Source organism: Erinaceus europaeus, chromosome 3, assembly GCF_950295315.1.
Source record: "Erinaceus europaeus chromosome 3, mEriEur2.1, whole genome shotgun sequence".
Taxonomy (NCBI): domain Eukaryota; kingdom Metazoa; phylum Chordata; class Mammalia; order Eulipotyphla; family Erinaceidae; genus Erinaceus; species Erinaceus europaeus.
In genome coordinates, this window is record NC_080164.1 from 179,592,521 (window position 1) to 179,610,575 (window position 18,055).

Genomic DNA, 18,055 nt, shown 5'->3' on the forward strand with positions numbered 1-18,055 from the left:
GTAATTTTGCCAGTTTGTCTCATCTCTCTGGGTCTGTGTCCTGCTTTGCTCACCAATCAAAGTAGGAGGACCCAGTGGTTGCAGAAGCTCTTTGAATGAATGCAAAAGCTCCTCAGGCCACGCCTATCTTGGGAGGCTCATGGGGTCTGTGCTGTATATAGTGTAAAAGGCAGTAGCCTTGAAATTCCCTTTTTATGCAGTTGTTTGTTAAGTGCTTTTAGTATGAGTTGCTTGTAGTATGAGGTGTAAAATTCCTTGCCCCTTCCCCCTTGAATAAGCAGGACCTAATCAGTTAAGGCCACCCATTGTTCGAAGGACCCTGCCTGGGGACAAGCCTTATCAGGACCTCATCAGTGAAGGCCACCCATTGTTTGAAGGACCCTACATGGGGACAAGCCTTATCAGGACCTTTGAACAGACTTTGCGGTGTGCTGTCTACCGGATGGGTGGTCATAGCCGATGGCAGGAGGATGTGCCTGGTTGAATTCTATTGGTTGTGTGATCTTACTATATTTGAAACTAGCCCACGCTTTGCTTTGTATGGACCCCGCTTTTTGCTAAGTTTGAAATGATTGGATCTTGTGTTTGCTATAGCCTGTTATTGGATGTAGGTTGATAAGGTGATGTGCTCCCCCTCCCTGAGTGTAGTCTGAATTCCTATAAATTGTATGGTTTGAGCCCTGTTCGGGGTCAAGTTTGGTAGACTAACACCAGTCACCATCTCGGCCCGGATTGCAATTCGTTAATAACCATCTTTGCTTCCTTACAGTGGATGGTGGTTTGATTTATGCTCGCTAACATTTGGAGGCCCCAGCGAGATCCCTCAGACGGGTATTCCTGAGGACACCCTATCCTGGGTCCGGACCCTCGGAGGCCTTGGAAGTCCTGCCCGGCGCCGGTAAATCAGGCCTGAATTTTGTATGGTACCATTTCTTTTCTAGCTCTGTGCCTCCGGAGGACCAGTGAGTCAAGCTTGATTTTTGTGTAAGTCCCCGCGGGGCCTGGGGGTCTGTGGATTGCGGGACGCCGCGTTAAAAATCCCAGACCGCAGCGCTGGGGAGTGACGACTCCCAGGCTGCTGGGGTAAGGATCTGGAACAGGGTCCGCCCCGGGACCTGAGACAGGGTCCACCCGGGACCTGAAACGGGGTCCACCCGGGACCTGAAACAGGGTCCACCCGGGACCTGAGACAGGGTCCACCCGGGACCTGAGACAGGGTCCACCCGGGACCTGAAACAGGGTCCCCTAAGGATCTGGAAAAGGGTCCGCTTCCGAACTGTCTCTCGTGGCCACTTTGTGTTTGTCTCCTTTACTCTCCTCATTTTGGCAATTCGCGAAAAGGCTGAGCCTATTAGTGCAACTGAGGGGGTCTGGCCGGAGCTACTCTCCGGTGACTCCTGAAGGCCTAACTGGCAACATTCCTTAGTAGCGGAGGCCGGAATGGTAATTGCCCAATCTTGACTGAGTGAGTGATCTGCTGCATGCGTTGTGTGTGTGTGTGTGAATGCCGCGTGCCTCACGGCCTTAAGGCTACGGGGCCTGAGTGGGCCCTAACCTGCGTGTCCGTGGAGTCGTTTCAGCTAAACGGGGATTCTCAACTTAGTTGAGACCAGGGCCAGGGATTATACGGCTACCCTTAAAGCTAAGACTCCTTAAGGTCCCGCGAGGGGCCCTGCCAGGCGGGCACAGTTGAGTGTCTGATGTCCTTCGGATGTCAGTTCCATTTTCCCCACTAACTATCTGTCTTGTCGGCCTTGTAGTCTTAGCTGGTTGTCTCTTCGTTTGTCTCCTTCCCTTATTTTGTGTTATGGTACCACAGGAGGTTAAAGGTTAAAAAATTTTTAGAAAAACTGGAGTCTCCATTAATAAAAACTTCTTGCAACCTAAAAAGGGAAGAAGGTCCCAAGTGGACACCCTTTGGGTTGATAGGGAAAAACTGTGTGAGAATGAGAAAACAGTGTGCCAGCTGGCTGTAAGAAAAAGTATAAAAAGAACCTGTGAAATCTGGGGTGTTATATATTGTCTGGACATTTGTTAAGCACGCTTGTCTGTCTGTGTGTGTCTTGTCTGTTTGTCAGTCTGTGTTTCGTGTTCACTTACTTTCACTTTGCAGGAATGGGCCAGGCGGCATCTACCCCACTGGACCTGGTTACTCATAGTTTGGGGGTAGGAGTGCATAAATATAAACTCATGACTTTTTGTTCCTCAGAGAGGCTCACCTTTGATGTAAGATGTGTTTCTGTGCTTTTTTGTGTCCCTGTGTCTTTTTGGTCAACATTAAGAAATCATCTCAGAGCGACGGGACCAGATTTGGTTCCGGCCTGAAGTTGCCAGCTGAATTTTGCCTTGTCTTTGTCTCTCTTTTAAGCTTGAGTAGCAGAATCATGTCCTCAGGCTAGTCCAGGCAGGACCCTGAGGGTGCCACCCCGCCCTCACAGGAGTCAGGCTGGCTGGTCACAGCAGGGGCCTGGAGCCGGGCCAGGCAGCAGCTCTAGTGCAGGGGCGACACCCCGCCCTGCCTTGGTGTGGCTGTGACCTGGGACGGGCCCATGGGTGCAGATGGGTGCTAGTGCTAGCATGTGTGTGGCTTTACCCATGCCCCTGGAGCTGACTGGAGCTGTCTGAAAACTGCCCTTGGTCCTCTTGGGCTCCACGTGGAGAGAAGCTGAAAGAATTTGTTTCTTCCTCCTTGTTTTTTTTAGGGCTAGTTAAGGTTGTCCTAGGAACTATTGGATAAAAAAAAATCTTAGTATATAAATGTGAGATGTTTCATCTTGAAAAATTGTATGAGTGCAGATCTAAATTTGTGTTTGACCAGGTATAGTGCTAAGATGTGTCTGTACTGGTTAAAAGCTGCTCTTTTCCCCTAAGCAATCAGCCCAGATATATAAATGATAAAAAGGTGGCTATGAGATGTCTTACATGTTTATATGTGTGTTTTAGGTTTGTTTTAGTGGCCTAAAAATGTTAATCTTAAGGTTAAAAGTGTAAGTAACTTTAAAGCTGCATTCTTATCAAAGTTCTTTAAAAAAGAGTTTTCAATACAGTTCTTATGTGGTAATATAAGGGTAAAAATTAATTTGCTAAGACAGCTAAAGATTTAAAGTCTTAAGTATTTAATGTGACAATTCATCTTCTCCAAATTGACATGCAAATTATCTATTTTATAGATATTGGTCCACAGCAAATTTGGCATTTGTCTGACATTGAAAATGCTTTGAGAAGTCACTAGTATGTGTTAACTCTCTAAGTAATTAGAGTTTGTTTAAAGTTTAAAGAAAAATTTAGTTAAACTGAATTTGGTTTAGAGATCCTGGTTATGGAAATTGCTACAGGAGGTTAAAAAAATAACTTTTAAATGTATACTCTTTAAAATTCAAACAGAGTCTCTCAAGTTAGGTATCACACGCTGAAGATGTGTCTCTATCTCTTGTGTGAAAAATGGCAGGAAGGTTATTGACATGTAAACGTTTTAAAATACCTTCTCAACTAAAGAAGTAGAACTGGCTTAGGTGAGTGAAAAATAACACAGTGGTTATATTAATGATTTTCTAGCCTGAAGCTTTTGCTCTGGTTTTCCTCTTTATATCTTTCTGCTTTTAAAAATTATCTGGTTTGTTTTAAGACACTGTCAGAGATTTATTCTTGACAAATGGTATTTTTGGTCTGATAGAAGATTTGTTTTGGCAAATCCTGATTTAACAAAATTATTATTTTGAATATTTAAGTTATGAGGTTTATTTTAGCCTTTTAAGTTGCCATATTAGAGTTCTAAGGGGGTAAAATCTATTAAGAGTTTTATATCTACACTTATTCATGATAGCTTTGTGATGAGTAAAGATCTTAACAAAAACTGTTTTGATATTGTGCTTAAATTGTCCAAGCAGTTTAAAATAATGCTAAAAAATGGTGATCATTTTATTATGTCAACACATTAGATATTGACTTTATATACTATACTGGTATATCTGTTTGTTAAAAAGACCTTCTAAAATTACATAGAGATGTATAGGCAAATTCTGGTCATTAGATTGTCAGTTTTGGTAAGCTCTTAATCTGGTTTTGTGTATGTCTTACTGGTTACAAATGTACGAGTACGGCAGTGATACCCCTTCAATCATACTGCCAGGTTCTCTTAGGGGGTCTCCAAGAGGCAGTAAAATGGCCCACAAATTTCTCTAAGGTAAATAGAATGACACTAAATTTGGCGTTTTGTTGCTCAAATCTGCCCCAGGTGTTAGAAAAAAGTTACAGAAGACAGAAAGATTTTAAAGAAAAGCTGAGAGACTGCTCAGAGGGTTTTTAAGAAGTTGGTAAATGTTTTGACATTAGACTTTGGAAAGAAAGAAAGGAAGGAAGGAAGGAAGAAAGAAAGAAAGAAAGAAAGAAAGAAAGAAAGAAAGAAAGAAAGAAAGAAAGAAAGAGAAAGTTGGGGCCGTGCCCAGAAGGAAAAGGAAAGTCAGAAAATTGGGGGCTAAGGGTAGAGAAAGATCAGTGATGTTACTGCAAAGAAAAAGGACACTGGAAGAAAGGCTGTTTTATCAACAAGCCATTTAGACTGCTGGTTGATGAACTTAAAGGCATAAGCCGGGGAGTGCTGACCCAAAAACTTGGGCCATGGCACAGACCCGTTGCCTATTTGTCAAATATTGAACCCTGTAGCTGCTGGATGGACAAAATGCCTGAAAACAATAGCACCTGTGGCACAGCTGGTAAGGAAAGCAGACAAGCCATCACTGGGGCAAGTCCAATGCCCACCTAACCTGCTACCAAGTTCTGTTCCTAGACCAGCCATGAGTGAAATTCAGTGCTGCCACCGGCCTGAACCCTGCCACCCTGATGTTGGAGACGGATCCTGAGGCTCCCTACAAAAGCATGACTGCCAAGAGGTATGCCTTTGCTACATGGCGTGTGCATGGAGCATGTGGGGAGAGAAGATTCCTGACTCCCACCGGGAAGATGATCCAGCAAAGAACCTACTGGAGGCTGCATGGACCCTGCAAGAAGCAGCCGTGACCCATTGTTCCGGACATCAGAAAAGAAACTAGAGGGCAGATGAAACCACTTGTGCAGCTACACAACAAGCAGAGCCAGCCTTGACATTGATTCTACTAGGCTCCCTGCTTCCAAAGGACCCTGGATACAGTAAGGAGAAATAAGATGGGCAAGAGATTAGGACTAGAGATTAAATAGATTTTACAGAAGTAAAATCAGAGATTTTTGGGTATAAGTACTTGCTGATATTTATAGACACATTTTCAAGTTGGGTAGAGGTTTAACCAATAAAGTCTGAGGGGGCATAGATGGTGAGCAAGAAAATTTTAGATAAAACAGTGCCCAGGTGGAGAGTTCCCTCTCACCATTGGTTCTGGTAAACAGACATTCACTGTTTTTGTGTCTCGGTTAGTGGCCCGAGAAATGGGAACAAATTGGAAATTTCATTATGCTAACGAGCCCCATATCCCTGGGCAGGTAGAGAGATAAATTAGACCTTAAAGGAGACTTTAACTAAATTAACCCTTGAATCTGGCAGGGGATGGGTATTGCTCCTGGCTCAGGCCCTTCTGAGAGTACACTGTTTCCCATTGTAAACAAACTGTCTCCCTTTGAAATGGTTTTTGGCAGACTGCTGCTGTCATGATCTGTGATGCTCTTGTCTCTGATCTATCCCACAACTGTTACCAAGTTCTTACAGATCTCCAGCCTATATTGCAGGACAATTAGAATGCTGTGCTACAAGCCTTTGGGAAGGACCCTGTCACCTGCTACCTGCTCCACAAGGCACACCCAGTGAGAAAGACCTTATATTGTGATCCTGAGTACACCAACTGCTGCAAAGGTTGCCGGAAAGTGCCACTAGATTCATCACACTCCTTTGAAGAGGACAGTTGCTGATCCCACTGACCCAAAAGAAAAAAAAGATGAAGATGAATCAAAGATTTGATTCTTGGCTAAGACAAGTGGGGAATGTAAAAGGCGGTAGCCTTGAAATTCCCTTTTTATGCAATTGTTTGTTAAGTGCTTTTAGTATGAGTTGCTTGTAGTATGAGGTGTAAAATTCCTTGCCCCTTCCCCCTTGAATAAGCAGGACCTAATCAGTTAAGGCCACCCATTGTTCGAAGGACCCTGCCTGGGGACAAGCCTTATCAGGACCTCATCAGTGAAGGCCACCCATTGTTTGAAGGACCCTACATGGGGACAAGCCTTATCAGGACCTTTGAACAGACTTTGCGGTGTGCTGTCTACCGGATGGGTGGTCATAGCCGATGGCAGGAGGATGTGCCTGGTTGAATTCTATTGGTTGTGTGATCTTACTATATTTGAAACTAGCCCACGCTTTGCTTTGTATGGACCCCGCTTTTTGCTAAGTTTGAAATGATTTGCTATAGCCTGTTATTGGATGTAGGTTGATAAGGTGATGTGCTCCCCCTCCCTGAGTGTAGTCTGAATTCCTATAAATTGTATGGTTTGAGCCCTGTTCGGGGTCGAGTTTGGTAGACTAACACCAGTCACCATCTCGGCCCGGATTGCAATTCGTTAATAAACATCTTTGCTTCCTTACAGTGGATGGTGGTTTGATTTATGCTCGCTAACATATAGGAGCTGCCTGTCAAGTGTCACTGCAATGGCAGCAAACCCTTAAGATGATCAGAGGTCTCTGAACCCCAATCCCATCAGGACCCAAAGAGAGAAGAGAAAATAAATAAATAAATAACACTCAAAAGTAGTAATAGGTGTAGGTGTGACTTAGAAAGGAAGAGAAGTTAAGTGCACATGGCGCAAAGCACAAGGACCAGAGTAAGGATCCTGGTTCAAGCCCCTGGCTCCCCACCTGCAGGGGAGTCGCTTCACAGGCAGTGAAGCAGGTCTGCAGATGTCTATCTTTCCTCTCTCTGTCTTCCCCTCCTCTCTCCATTTATCTCCGTCCTATCCAACAATGATGACATCCGTAACAACAACAATAATAACTACAATAATAAAACAACAAGGACAGAAAGAGGGAATAAATAAATATTTTTAAAAAGAAAGGAAGAGAAGGCAAAGCAAGCCATATATTCACGGATATATATATATATATATTTACAGAAATAATAGTCAACCCTTATCTGTGACCTTGGGAGAACCATTGTAGTTTCCAATGGAGTGAATGGAGACACAGAGCTCTGGTGGTGGGAACAGTGTGGAAGTATACCACTATTATCTCATAATTTTGTAAATTAATACTAAATCATAAAAAGAGAGCAGCTGCAAGTGATTCAACCCAGCAGGAAGGGGCATGGTGTTGTCCCTAGAAGGGACCTCCACCATGGTGGGTAGGGAGGGACAGGTTGGGAAGCAGAAGTACAAGGATTGGCGGAGTGCACAATAAGCAGGTGTGCGTCTTTCATTATATTTATTTTTTATTTGTTTATTGCCACCAGGGTTATTGCTGGGGTTCAGTGCCGGCATCATGCAGAGATAGAGGGAAAGATGATGACCACCTACAGACCTGCTTCACCAGTCATGAAGCAGACTCCCTGCAGGTAGGGAGTGGGGGTTTGAACCCAGGTCCTTGTGCTTGGTTATATGTGCACTTAACCAGGTGCATTGCTGCCCAGCCCAGCATTATTTTATTATTACTTATTTGTTATTAATAGTTTGTTAGGGCATGGTAACGCAGCAGGTTAAGTGCATATGGCCCAAAGCGCAAGGACTGGCACAAGGATCCCAGTTCGAGCCCCTGGCTCCCCACCTGCAGGGGGGAGTCGCTTCACAAGCGGTGGAGTAGGTCTGCAGATGTCTTCCTCTCTCCTATTCTGCCTTCCCCTTCTCTTTCAATTTCTCTCTGTCCTATCCAACAATGACGACAGCAATAACATCAATAATAATAATAACAAGGGCAACAAAATGGAAAAAATGGCTACCAGGAGCAGTGGATTCATAGAGCTCCACCAAGCCCCAGCGATAACCCTGGAGGCAAAAAAGTTCATTACAAGATTGTAAAATGACAATGCATAGATCCACACCACACCCACCACCAAAATTCTGCATCCCCACCCTCCCTTACAAGTCTTACAGTTGCTTTGCTTCTGTTCTGTTTGGATTTGTGTGTGTGTGTGTGTGTGTGTGTGTGTGTGTGTGTGTGTGTGCAAGTTCATGTTAACCAGGTCTCTAGATTCCACATAAGTGAAACCATCTGGTAGTGGTCTCTCATGTCTTTATTTATTCACCAAGCATTATCACTTCCAATCCCATTCATTTTTCCCCAGAAGACACAATATCATCTTTTTGACTGCAGAGTAATATTCCATATAATATATATCCCATAATTTCTTTAGCCAGTCATATGTTAATAGGCATTTAGGCTGCCTCCACTCTTTGGCTATCATGAATAATGCAGCTATGAACCTAAGTGTGTTGGGCATTATGCCAGCTCCCCCCTGCTCCATTGCTTAAGGCTGTGGTCTATTTACATAATCATTGTTTTGTCTGAGACCCGCCCTGCCTGCAGGGCATTGGTTTAATCCCCACTGGTTAGATGGAAGCTTGCTACTTTCCTGCTCTTTTCTCCTCTCCACCCCGTCTGACCAATTTCCTTTTCCAACCTGCAACTTCCGCTTCGGAAGGTATGAAGGTAGTTCTTTTCTGATCAATAAAGGCAGCATTGCATTGCGTTCCTGTTCAGCCATGAGAGTTCCTGGTTCCTCTTCTGCATCGCTAGGCTGGCTCCAGTTAAATTCTCTCCAATCCAGAGAGCATGTGCCTGGGGAAGAAACACCCTCAGGCTAGCCCGGCATAAGTGTGCATATGTCTCCTCTAATTAGTGTTTGAATGTCCACAGGGTAAATGCCTAAGGGTGATATTACTGCGTCATAAAGTTATTCCATTTTTATTTAAGGAATGTCCATATCATATCCCAAAAGGGTTATTTGCATTCCCACCAGTAGTGAAGCACAGTTGCTTTTTCTCCACAGCCTCCCCAACACCTGCCTAGCAACAGATGACCAGCTAAAGAATTTATGGGGTATATATTCCATGAAGTACTAATCTGCAATCAAAAGAGATGATATTGTGTCCTTTGGGACAAAATGGGTGAAAGTGGAGATGATACTGTTTAATGAAGTAAGAGATGAAAGACAATTACCACATGGCTTCACTCATATGTGGACTCTAGAGACCTGATACACATGTATTTGGATAAAGAAGAGGAAGATGAAGATGAAGATGGAGGAGGAAGAGGAGGAGGAGGAGGAGGAGGCGGCGAAGAAGAGGAGTTGGAGAAGGAGGAAACAGTTTTTAAGATTGTTTTTTCTTAATATCTTTATTTATTGGATAGAGACATCCAGAAATTGAGACGGAAGGGGGTGGTTGATAAGGGAGAGAGACAGAGAGACACCGGCAACACTGCTTCACCACTTGCAAAGCTTTCCCCCTGCAGGTGGGGACTGGGGGCTTGAACCTGGGCCCTTGCGCATTGCAACATGTGCGCTCAACCAGGTGCACCACCACCCAGGCCCTTAAGACTGATTTTGTAAAGGTTCTTTTTAAAAAAAAAAAAAATTGTATTATCCTTATTTATTTCTTTATTGCATTGATGGCCAGATATCAAGAGGAAAGGGTGATAGAGAAGGAGACACATGCAGCCCTGCTTCCCCACTGGCAAAGCTTCCCCTTTGCAGGTGGGGGGGAGGGGGGCTCGAACTCGGGTCCTTGTGCATTGCAACATGTGCGCTCACCACCTGGCTCCAACACTGAGTAGTTATTATTATTGTTATTGCATTTCATGGGGTCTATATATCCCATCTAGGCTGCTTCTACGCTGTGGCTGTGGTGAAGGCTGCAGCTATGAACAAACAGGTGCCTGTGTCAGTGTCCGCGGGATAAATCGGATTACTAACTAATGGCAGGGGCTCCATCCCAGACACACAAGCCAGAGGGTCAGAACCCGAGACCACCGAGTTCCGAGCCGGTCCAGGAGGGACCCAGAGCCCCGGGAGTCCTCTAGTACAAACCCGAGTGCGCACAACCCCGCGGGCGCCCGCGCCCCGCGCAGACCACACGGCTTCCACCGCGCCGCCATGCCTTCCGCCACCACCAGGAGATCTCGCGAGAACCCACGCGGCCGGGACTTGCCCCGGCGCGGCCCCCATCGGAGCTCCGGGCTCTCGCAGTTTGTCACCGCCTCTTCCTTCCGGTTCCTTTCACTTCCGGGGTGGCCCAGGTTCCGCTGGTTCCGTCACAACATCCCGTTGGCTCGGCTCCGGCGGCGGGACCGCTGCAGCCGCCGCCTCCCGGGAGCGCCGAGGCCGCCATGGCCACCAACCCGCAGCCGCAGCCGCCGCCGCCCGCGCCGCCGCCGCCCCCGCCGCAGCCGCAGCCGCAGCCCCCGCCGCCGCCTCCGGGACCGGGGGGCGGGCCGGGCGCGGGGGCCGGCGCCGGGGACCCGCAGCTCGTGGCCATGATCGTCAACCACCTCAAGAGCCAGGGGCTGTTCGACCAGTTCCGCCGGGATTGCCTGGCCGACGTGGACACCAAGGTGCGGGGCTGGGGTGCACCGGGGGGCGGGGGGCGCTGGGGCTCGCTTGGGGCCCCCAGACTTGGCTGCAATGGGGGAGTCGTGGGTGACCTGGTCCGGCTCGGGGTGCCATCCCTGCACCCCCAGACTTGGCTGCAACGAGAGAGTTGTGGGTGACCTGGTCCGGCTTGGGATGCCACCCCTGCACCCCCAAACTTGGCTGCAATGGGGGAGTCGTGGGTGACCTGGTCCGGCTTGGGGTGCCACCCCTGCACCCCTAATCTTGGCTGCAATGGGGGAGTCGTGGGTGACGGGGTTCAGCTTGGGATGCCACCCCTGCACCCCCAAACTTGGCTGCAACGAGAGAGTTGTGGGTGACCTGGTCCGGCTTGGGATGCCACCCCTGCACCCCCAAACTTGGCTGCAACGAGAGAGTTGTGGGTGACCTGGCCCGGCTTGGGGTGCCACCCCTGCACCCCCAAACTTGGCTGCAATGGGGGAGTCGTGGATGACGGGGTTCAGCTTGGGATGCCTCCCCTGCACCCCCAAACTTGACTGCAACGACAGAGTTGTGGGTGACAGGGTCCGGCTCGGGGTGCCATCCCTGCACCCCCAGACTTGGCTGCAACGAGAGAGTTGTGGGTGACCTGGTCCGGCTTGGGATGCCACCCCTGCACCCCCAAACTTGGCTGCAATGGGGGAGTCGTGGGTGACCTGGTCCGGCTTGGGGTGCCACCCCTGCACCCCTAATCTTGGCTGCAATGGGGGAGTCGTGGGTGACGGGGTTCAGCTTGGGATGCCACCCCTGCACCCCCAAACTTGGCTGCAACGAGAGAGTTGTGGGTGACCTGGTCCGGCTTGGGGTGCCACCCCTGCACCCCCAAACTTGGCTGCAATGGGGGAGTCGTGGATAACGGGGTTCAGCTTGGGATGCCTCCCCTGCACCCCCAAACTTGACTGCAACGACAGAGTTGTGGGTGACAGGGTCCGGCTTGGGATGCCACCCCTGCACCCCCAAACTTGGCTGCAACGAGAGAGTTGTGGGTGACCTGGTCCGGCTTGGGATGCCACCCCTGCACCCCCAAACTTGGCTGCAATGGGGGGGACGTGGGTGATGGGGTCCAGCTTGGGGTACCACCCCTGCACCCCCAAACTTGGCTGCAGTGGGAGCTGGTTTGAGTCACTGATTGACTGGAGCTGGCAGACTTGGAGCCAGCTTGGGGTGCCTTCCGCGCAGCACACACCCCCCACCTCTCTCCCTGGACCCTCATATTTGGCTGCAAGTCCTCCAGTCCTCCTCAAGGCCCTGTTCACCTGGGCACGAAGGGTCCCTGCCCGGGTCGATCTTGGGGGAACCTTGTGCAGTGACCCCTGTGCATTTGCAGCTGCATTGCTGGGGTGCAGTGTGTGTGTGGGGGGGGGGTTGGTTTGGATGGCTTAGACCCAACATTTTCCCTAGAGAGAGAGAGAGAGAGAACATTTGAGAGAGAGAGAGAGAATGGAGTGGCCTGTTCATGGGGCTGGGGATGGAGGCGACCAAGGGTGTCAGCAGAGCTAAAGGAGCTCGCAGCCCCCCGGGGCCTGGGGACAGGTGAGGTCGAAGACACAGGTGACCGCCTGGGTCTGGGTGAGCAGAGGACACCAATGTGGGTGCAGTGGAGTCTGGGGTTCTGGGGCGCAGCGTGTCTCCACACTCTGGGAGGGGGGGATGCCAAGGTCCTCAGGTTCAATTCCCCCAGCATCACCACAAGCCAGGGCCTGAGCAGTGCTCTGGCCTGTCTGCTATGGTCTCTCTCCTTCCATGTATCTCTCTTATTAAAGTATGACACACATACATACATACATACATACATACATATTTCCCACATGGGAAGTAGGGGTTGTTTGCTGTAAGTCTGCTTGGACCAGCACACTGGAGTGCTTTCTGTGGCTTTCTTTGAGAGAGAGGAGCTCCCCGGCTTGGGGGCGACCTTGGCGACCTCCACAGGACTGCAAGGCCTCTGCCTCCTCAGGGCCCGGGAGCTGTCGTCCACAGAACCCCAATGACTTGCGATCTCGGTCTGGGTGGAGAAGGCATGTCCTGTTCTCTCGTTTTGTCTTACAGGATGAGCCTGCTAATTTTTCTGTTTGTTTGTTTCTTTCTTTCTTTCCTAATAGAGACAGAGAGAAATTGTGAGGAGAGGGAGAAAAAGTGATGCTTAAACTGTACTTGCTTCACCTCTTGTGAACCCCTCTGCATGTGGGGGCCGAGGGGCTTGAACCCCCTCAAAGCAAAGCCTTTAAACTTGGGGAGCAAGGGCACAGCTGCTGTCTACAGTCTGCTGCTGAGAGTCAAAGCTTGAGGCTTTGAACACCTAAGGCCGCAGAAGGGCGGAAGCTGGCCCAGGTCCTTCTCTCTGGATTTTTCACCCTCCGTCCCCCCACAGCTCTGCTTTACTTTTTTTTTTCTCCTTTAGCTAGCAATGATGTAGCTTCTGATCAAAGACAGTTCTTACTGAGTAGCTTTTTTTTTTTAACTCCTTATTTACAGGGGAGGGAAGAAAAGTAACTGAAAGTATCAAGAAAGCATGCAAAGTCAAAGTTGTCTTGCCCCTGAGTGTAACACTGTTTCTGTGCAGTACTGCCTACCCGGAGCCCAGCAGGGATGAGGCTCCCTGTTCCCGGGAAGGACCCTTCAGCCATTTGTTCCGCTGCAGAGAGCGCCCGGTGGGAGGTTAGACCACTTGTTAAGTTCACCAGATGACCAGTTCATCTGAAGCCTGGTCTGCTCTGCGTTGAGTCTGCTGTGTCCTGTCTCTAGTCGTGGCAGGAGGGAATTACCAGGCCCCACGCATGTTAAACTAAAAGACAAGACACTCAGTACCTGTCTCTCCAGAGCACAGCTATTTAAAGCCAGGTGAGAAAGACCCAGTGTGCTGGCTCCCCCGAAGGCCGTAAGACATCCCCCACACACACTGATCCTGGGGTCACCAACCAGGAAAGCGGCTTGTGATGTCAGCCCACACCCCAGGGAACCACAGCTTTGGGCAGCCTCCCGCCCCATGCTAAGTCTCCTCCGCTATAGATTTCCAGTCTCTGAGTCCCGGAGCTGGTCGCACCGTGCCAGAGCCCCTGGACCCCTCTGCCCTGCTAGGGAGACTGAGGAGGGAAGGCCGAGAGGCCCCTCATCCTGTCCCCACCAGGGCTCACTCACCAAATAACCATGGCACTTCTCTCCCCAGGTAATAAAGTAGAGACTGGACACTTTCTCTGTTACAAATGCCCACTAGCCTCTGTTAACCTGTGACTGTGGGGATGTGTGTGCGTGACTAGGCTTTGCGCTGACACAGTTTCACTGTGCTCAGCCACTTTGTAACTCCATATAAAGAGACCATGAGGGAGATACAGCACAGCACCCTTCGTCCCTTGCCAGAGCACCCTCCCACGTGGGTGCTGGGGCTTGGCCCTGGGGCTCGAGTGTGGCAGAGTCTCTCGACCACCTCTATCTTTCCTTTCTGTGACTCAGATATCAAACACAGATGGATGTGACTTTATGCACGGCGTGAATGGTCACCATGTGCCGGGCACTATGCTGTGTGCCAGGGTCCCAGCAGTGAGCGGGTCCCTGCTGTTGTATAGCCTATCTCTCAGCAGGGAGGGAGAAAAAATGACAGTAAATAATGTGTGCTCCACTCTAGGGAAGGAATAAAGCAGGAGGAGGGTGAGAAGGATTGCTGGCCTACTTTGAGTAAGTTGCCGAAGAAACGGTTGTCATCACTGAAAGGGACTAAGGACTGGAGGAGCCGGGCCGCTCTCTGGGACTAAGAATTGCACCTAGAGATAGATCCCCGCTGTCACCACTGGGGCGAAAGGCGGGACTGCAGAGGAGCTAGTGATAGCAGGGCACTAGTAATGTCCCCTCCCGACTCCTCACCAGTATCTGGGGGGTTGGCTTTGACTCAGCTGTGAAGCCATCAGCCGGTGCTGACCTGGAGAAGGGCATGGACAGACTTCTAATGAGATGACCACGTGTGATTTTTAATAGCAGCCTCTTTGAGTCCTGGTGTGTGGATAAAGCACTATATATGGCCAGTCACCGCAGTTCTGGAAGCTTTTCACTGGCTGTTGTATGGAAAACGGACTTGAGGTAGGCAAAGCAGAGAAGCAGGGAGGTCAGTTGCTATTATCTGGACAGAATCGGAGAATACTTGGCACCAGTAGTAGTGGCGAAGGCAGAAGACAGGATCACAGTCCTAGTGTATGCTGGTGCTGGTGCTGACAGAATTTGCTAGTGCCTTGGACTGTTGAGAGGGAAGGGATCAGGGATGGCTCCGAGGTTTCTTACCAGAGGAGTGGGAAAGGAGTGAGTGTGTGTGTGTGTGTGTATGTGTGTGTGTGTGTGTGTGTGTGTGTGTGTGTGTGTGTTACCACAAAAGAGTGATGGAATTCACATTTGTCTTTTTACTGAAAGAAGAGAACTTGCATACTAGAATAATTATCTGTTGAACGTGGCATGAGACTACAGGTCTTAATGCACTGTGATGTCTGTCCTTATGTTTCTGACATTTGAGGATGTTGGAGAGGAAATAATTATGTTTCAGAATCATTGGGGAGAGAGTTTGTTTTAGTTCACGTTGATTTTGGATAAACAGAGGAACATGAAAAATGTGAGATTTCTTATAGGATGGAAAGTAGGTACCAGCAAAAATCTGGAAATTGTGGAAGGAATGAAAGCATCACAGATAAAAAGTTTTTATCTTTGTCATTTGTGTTGGAGTCATCTATAACTACTTTTTAATTGTTTCTCTATCAAGTACTTTGATAAACTGAGTGAACAAAGGATTAAGCGGCTGTGGGGAACAGGCTTATGAACTTCAGTGAGAAGATAAGGATGCCCCCTCCCCAAAATACAGTATGAGGCAAAATTTGCTGCAACCATCAGCTGTATGCAATAGGCAGTCGGAACTTGGGGGCAGGGGGAGGCGTATACCTTCCGGGGGGTGTCTGGATGACTTCTCTAGTCAGAGTAAACTCTGAAGGAGAGAAGGGCTTCTGGAGTATATAGGATTTGAAAGACAGAACAAGCAAATGGCAGGAGATGGAGCTGTATAGTTTTGTGTGGAATCATTCAGGTATGCACAGGCTCACCTATCTGAAAAGCCACATGCAAGAAAGAATATCACCATAGGAATGGGGTATGCAGTTCTGACGAGGGCCTCAAACACGCCTGGGCAGCTGGCTACCTTGTAAGTAGCGGTGATACCCTCGCTGCTCCTTCCTTCACATCCCAGACCCTCAGTCTCTGCGCTGTTGACGGCGTTTGGGGCTGGGTTCTTTGTTACGGGAACGGCCCACTGCTACTACCTCAGTGCAGGCCTCCGTCACTGTAGTCACTGTGTACTCTGCTCTGTTTTTGTGTCTTGTCTCCTGGGCTGTAGGAAGGCAGGTCACCGGGAAGCCCTGCTGCACGTGACAGGGCTCCTCTGTGCAGTGGTTTCCCATCCCCTCCCCAGAATTCTGCACTTATCCCCAGAACCTCCCATCCCCAGCCCCTAGCAAAGTGTCTGGCCTCTCTCCTCTGGCTTTCTGTATTCAAGTGTTTGCCAGCCAGACCGCCCCTGGGTTAGAGGGGCTCCAAATGCTCCTGGTGCAACGTCTTTGCACACACCAATTCTGTGCCCACATAGTCAGCTTTCCCTCAAGGCCTACACTCCGGGGCCTGCTGCATGGTACACACCGAGGTCTGCTCAGCTCCACGCCCCTGCAAATGCACCACTCTTGGCAGCCATTTGTTTGTTTGTTCCTTCTTTTATTATTTTTCTCCTTTTTGATAGCAGACAGCAGAAATTGAAAGGGGGAAGATGAGGGAGGGAGAAAGACACCTACAATACTTGTTTCGCTGCTACTGAAGCTTCCCCCAGCAGGTGGGTACCGGGGCCTGAGCCCTGGTCCTTGTGCATGGTAGCGTGTGCCTTCTACTGGGTGCAGCACCACCCAGTAACATTTATTTGCCTCATTGTCTAGTTCCTCATCTATACATGAAAGCTACTGTCTTCTTTGTGGAAGAATCTTCTTGTCTAATGCAAAATAAGCTGTATTGGGCTGGGAGACAGCATAACTGCTATGGAGAGACTTTCATGCCTGAGGCACCAAAGGTCCCAAGTTCAATCCACAGTCCCACCATAAGCCAAAGCTGAGCAGTGCATTAGTAAAATAAATACAGTGAAAATAAATCGGGGGGGCGGGGAGGAAGGAGAATGTAAGAAGTATTTGTATGTCTAAATGTCATGAACTGAGACTTTATTGCTACACAGTATAATCAAAGGGTTTTAACACTGTTAACATACATTCCTGACATGACCAATGTTATTTGTGTATTTTCTTTTCAGCCTGCCTATCAGAACCTAAGACAACGTGTTGACAACTTTGTTGCAAACCACTTAGCAACTCATACCTGGAGTCCTCACCTCAACAAGAACCAGCTCAGAAACAACATTAGGCAACAAGTGCTCAAGTAAGTCTCAGAAGTAACAGGCTTGAGAATGTCAGCACTACCCCTGGCACACTTGGCAATACGACCTTACAGGAGGCTCAAGCCATATTTTCTCCCATGAATTTCGACAGGCTGGTTTCTCCTGTTGACCAGTGGAAATAATTGAAAGAAGGAAATGACAAATGAGTTGTAAAAACAGCCTAGATATAATACTAATAGATGGCAAACGCCAGACAACCTTGAACAGTTACATTCGGTTATTTTCTTGCCTGTAAACGAGCATGGGCCATGACTTCTATACCCCTAGATAGACTTTCTTCCTTTTACATTTCACTGTTGATTTTTGATTCTGCTTTTCACTGCACACCTGGCTATCGATAAAAGAGGGAGGAAGTACTTTTGGATCTATGACAGGCATTTTTTCAGTGAACATAAAATAAAGAGGATGAGAAGAACTGAGTGTTTAGAGGAACTTTAGAAAGCTGTGTTCCCCCCCCCCAAAATAGTGTAAATTATTTATTTATTCCCTTTTGTTGTGCCCTTGTTTTATTGTTGTAGTTATTGTTGTCGTCGTTGTTGGATAGAATAGAGAGAAATGGAGAGGGGAGGGGAAGACAGGGGGGAGGGATAGACACCTGAAGACCTGCTTCACCGCCTGTGAAGCGACTCCCCTGCAGGTGGGGAGCCGGGGGCTGGAACCAGGATTCTTATGCCGGTCCTTGTGCTTTGCGCCACATGAGCTTAACCCGCTGCACTACCGCCCAACTCCCATAAACCTAATTTGTAAGACAGGAAGAGTTAGGCCTGTCTTCTCCAGCTTTGCTCCCACCTCCAAAAAGTGGTGACTAGATAGCCTATTTAAAGACTGCCTGGTCTTCCTACTGTAACAAATATTTATGTTCAAATTAGTCTCTTAGACTGAAGTTTGACATTTTCTAAAAAAAAACTTTCGGGGCCGGGTGGTGGCGCACCTGGTTGAGCGCACATGTTACAATGCTCAAGGACCCAGGTTCGAGCCCCCAGTCCCTACCTGCAAGAGGAAGGCTTCACAAGTGGTGAAGCAGTACTGCAGGTGTCTCTCTGTCTCT

The 18,055-nt window shown here is 48.6% G+C and overlaps 1 protein-coding gene across 2 annotated transcripts in view; it reads left to right on the plus strand.

The window, feature by feature from the left end:
• The first annotated feature begins 9,779 nt into the window (after positions 1 to 9,779).
• BOD1L1 (biorientation of chromosomes in cell division 1 like 1) overlaps positions 9,780 to 18,055 on the plus strand; it is a 58,847-nt gene continuing 50,571 nt past the window's right edge. For both annotated transcript variants that reach the window (XM_060188324.1, XM_060188326.1), the window contains exons 1-2: positions 9,780 to 10,516; positions 16,864 to 16,988. In XM_060188324.1, coding sequence (XP_060044307.1) covers positions 10,292 to 10,516; positions 16,864 to 16,988 — 350 coding nt within the window. In that variant the 5' untranslated portion in view covers positions 9,780 to 10,291. The remainder of the gene's footprint in view (positions 10,517 to 16,863; positions 16,989 to 18,055) is intronic.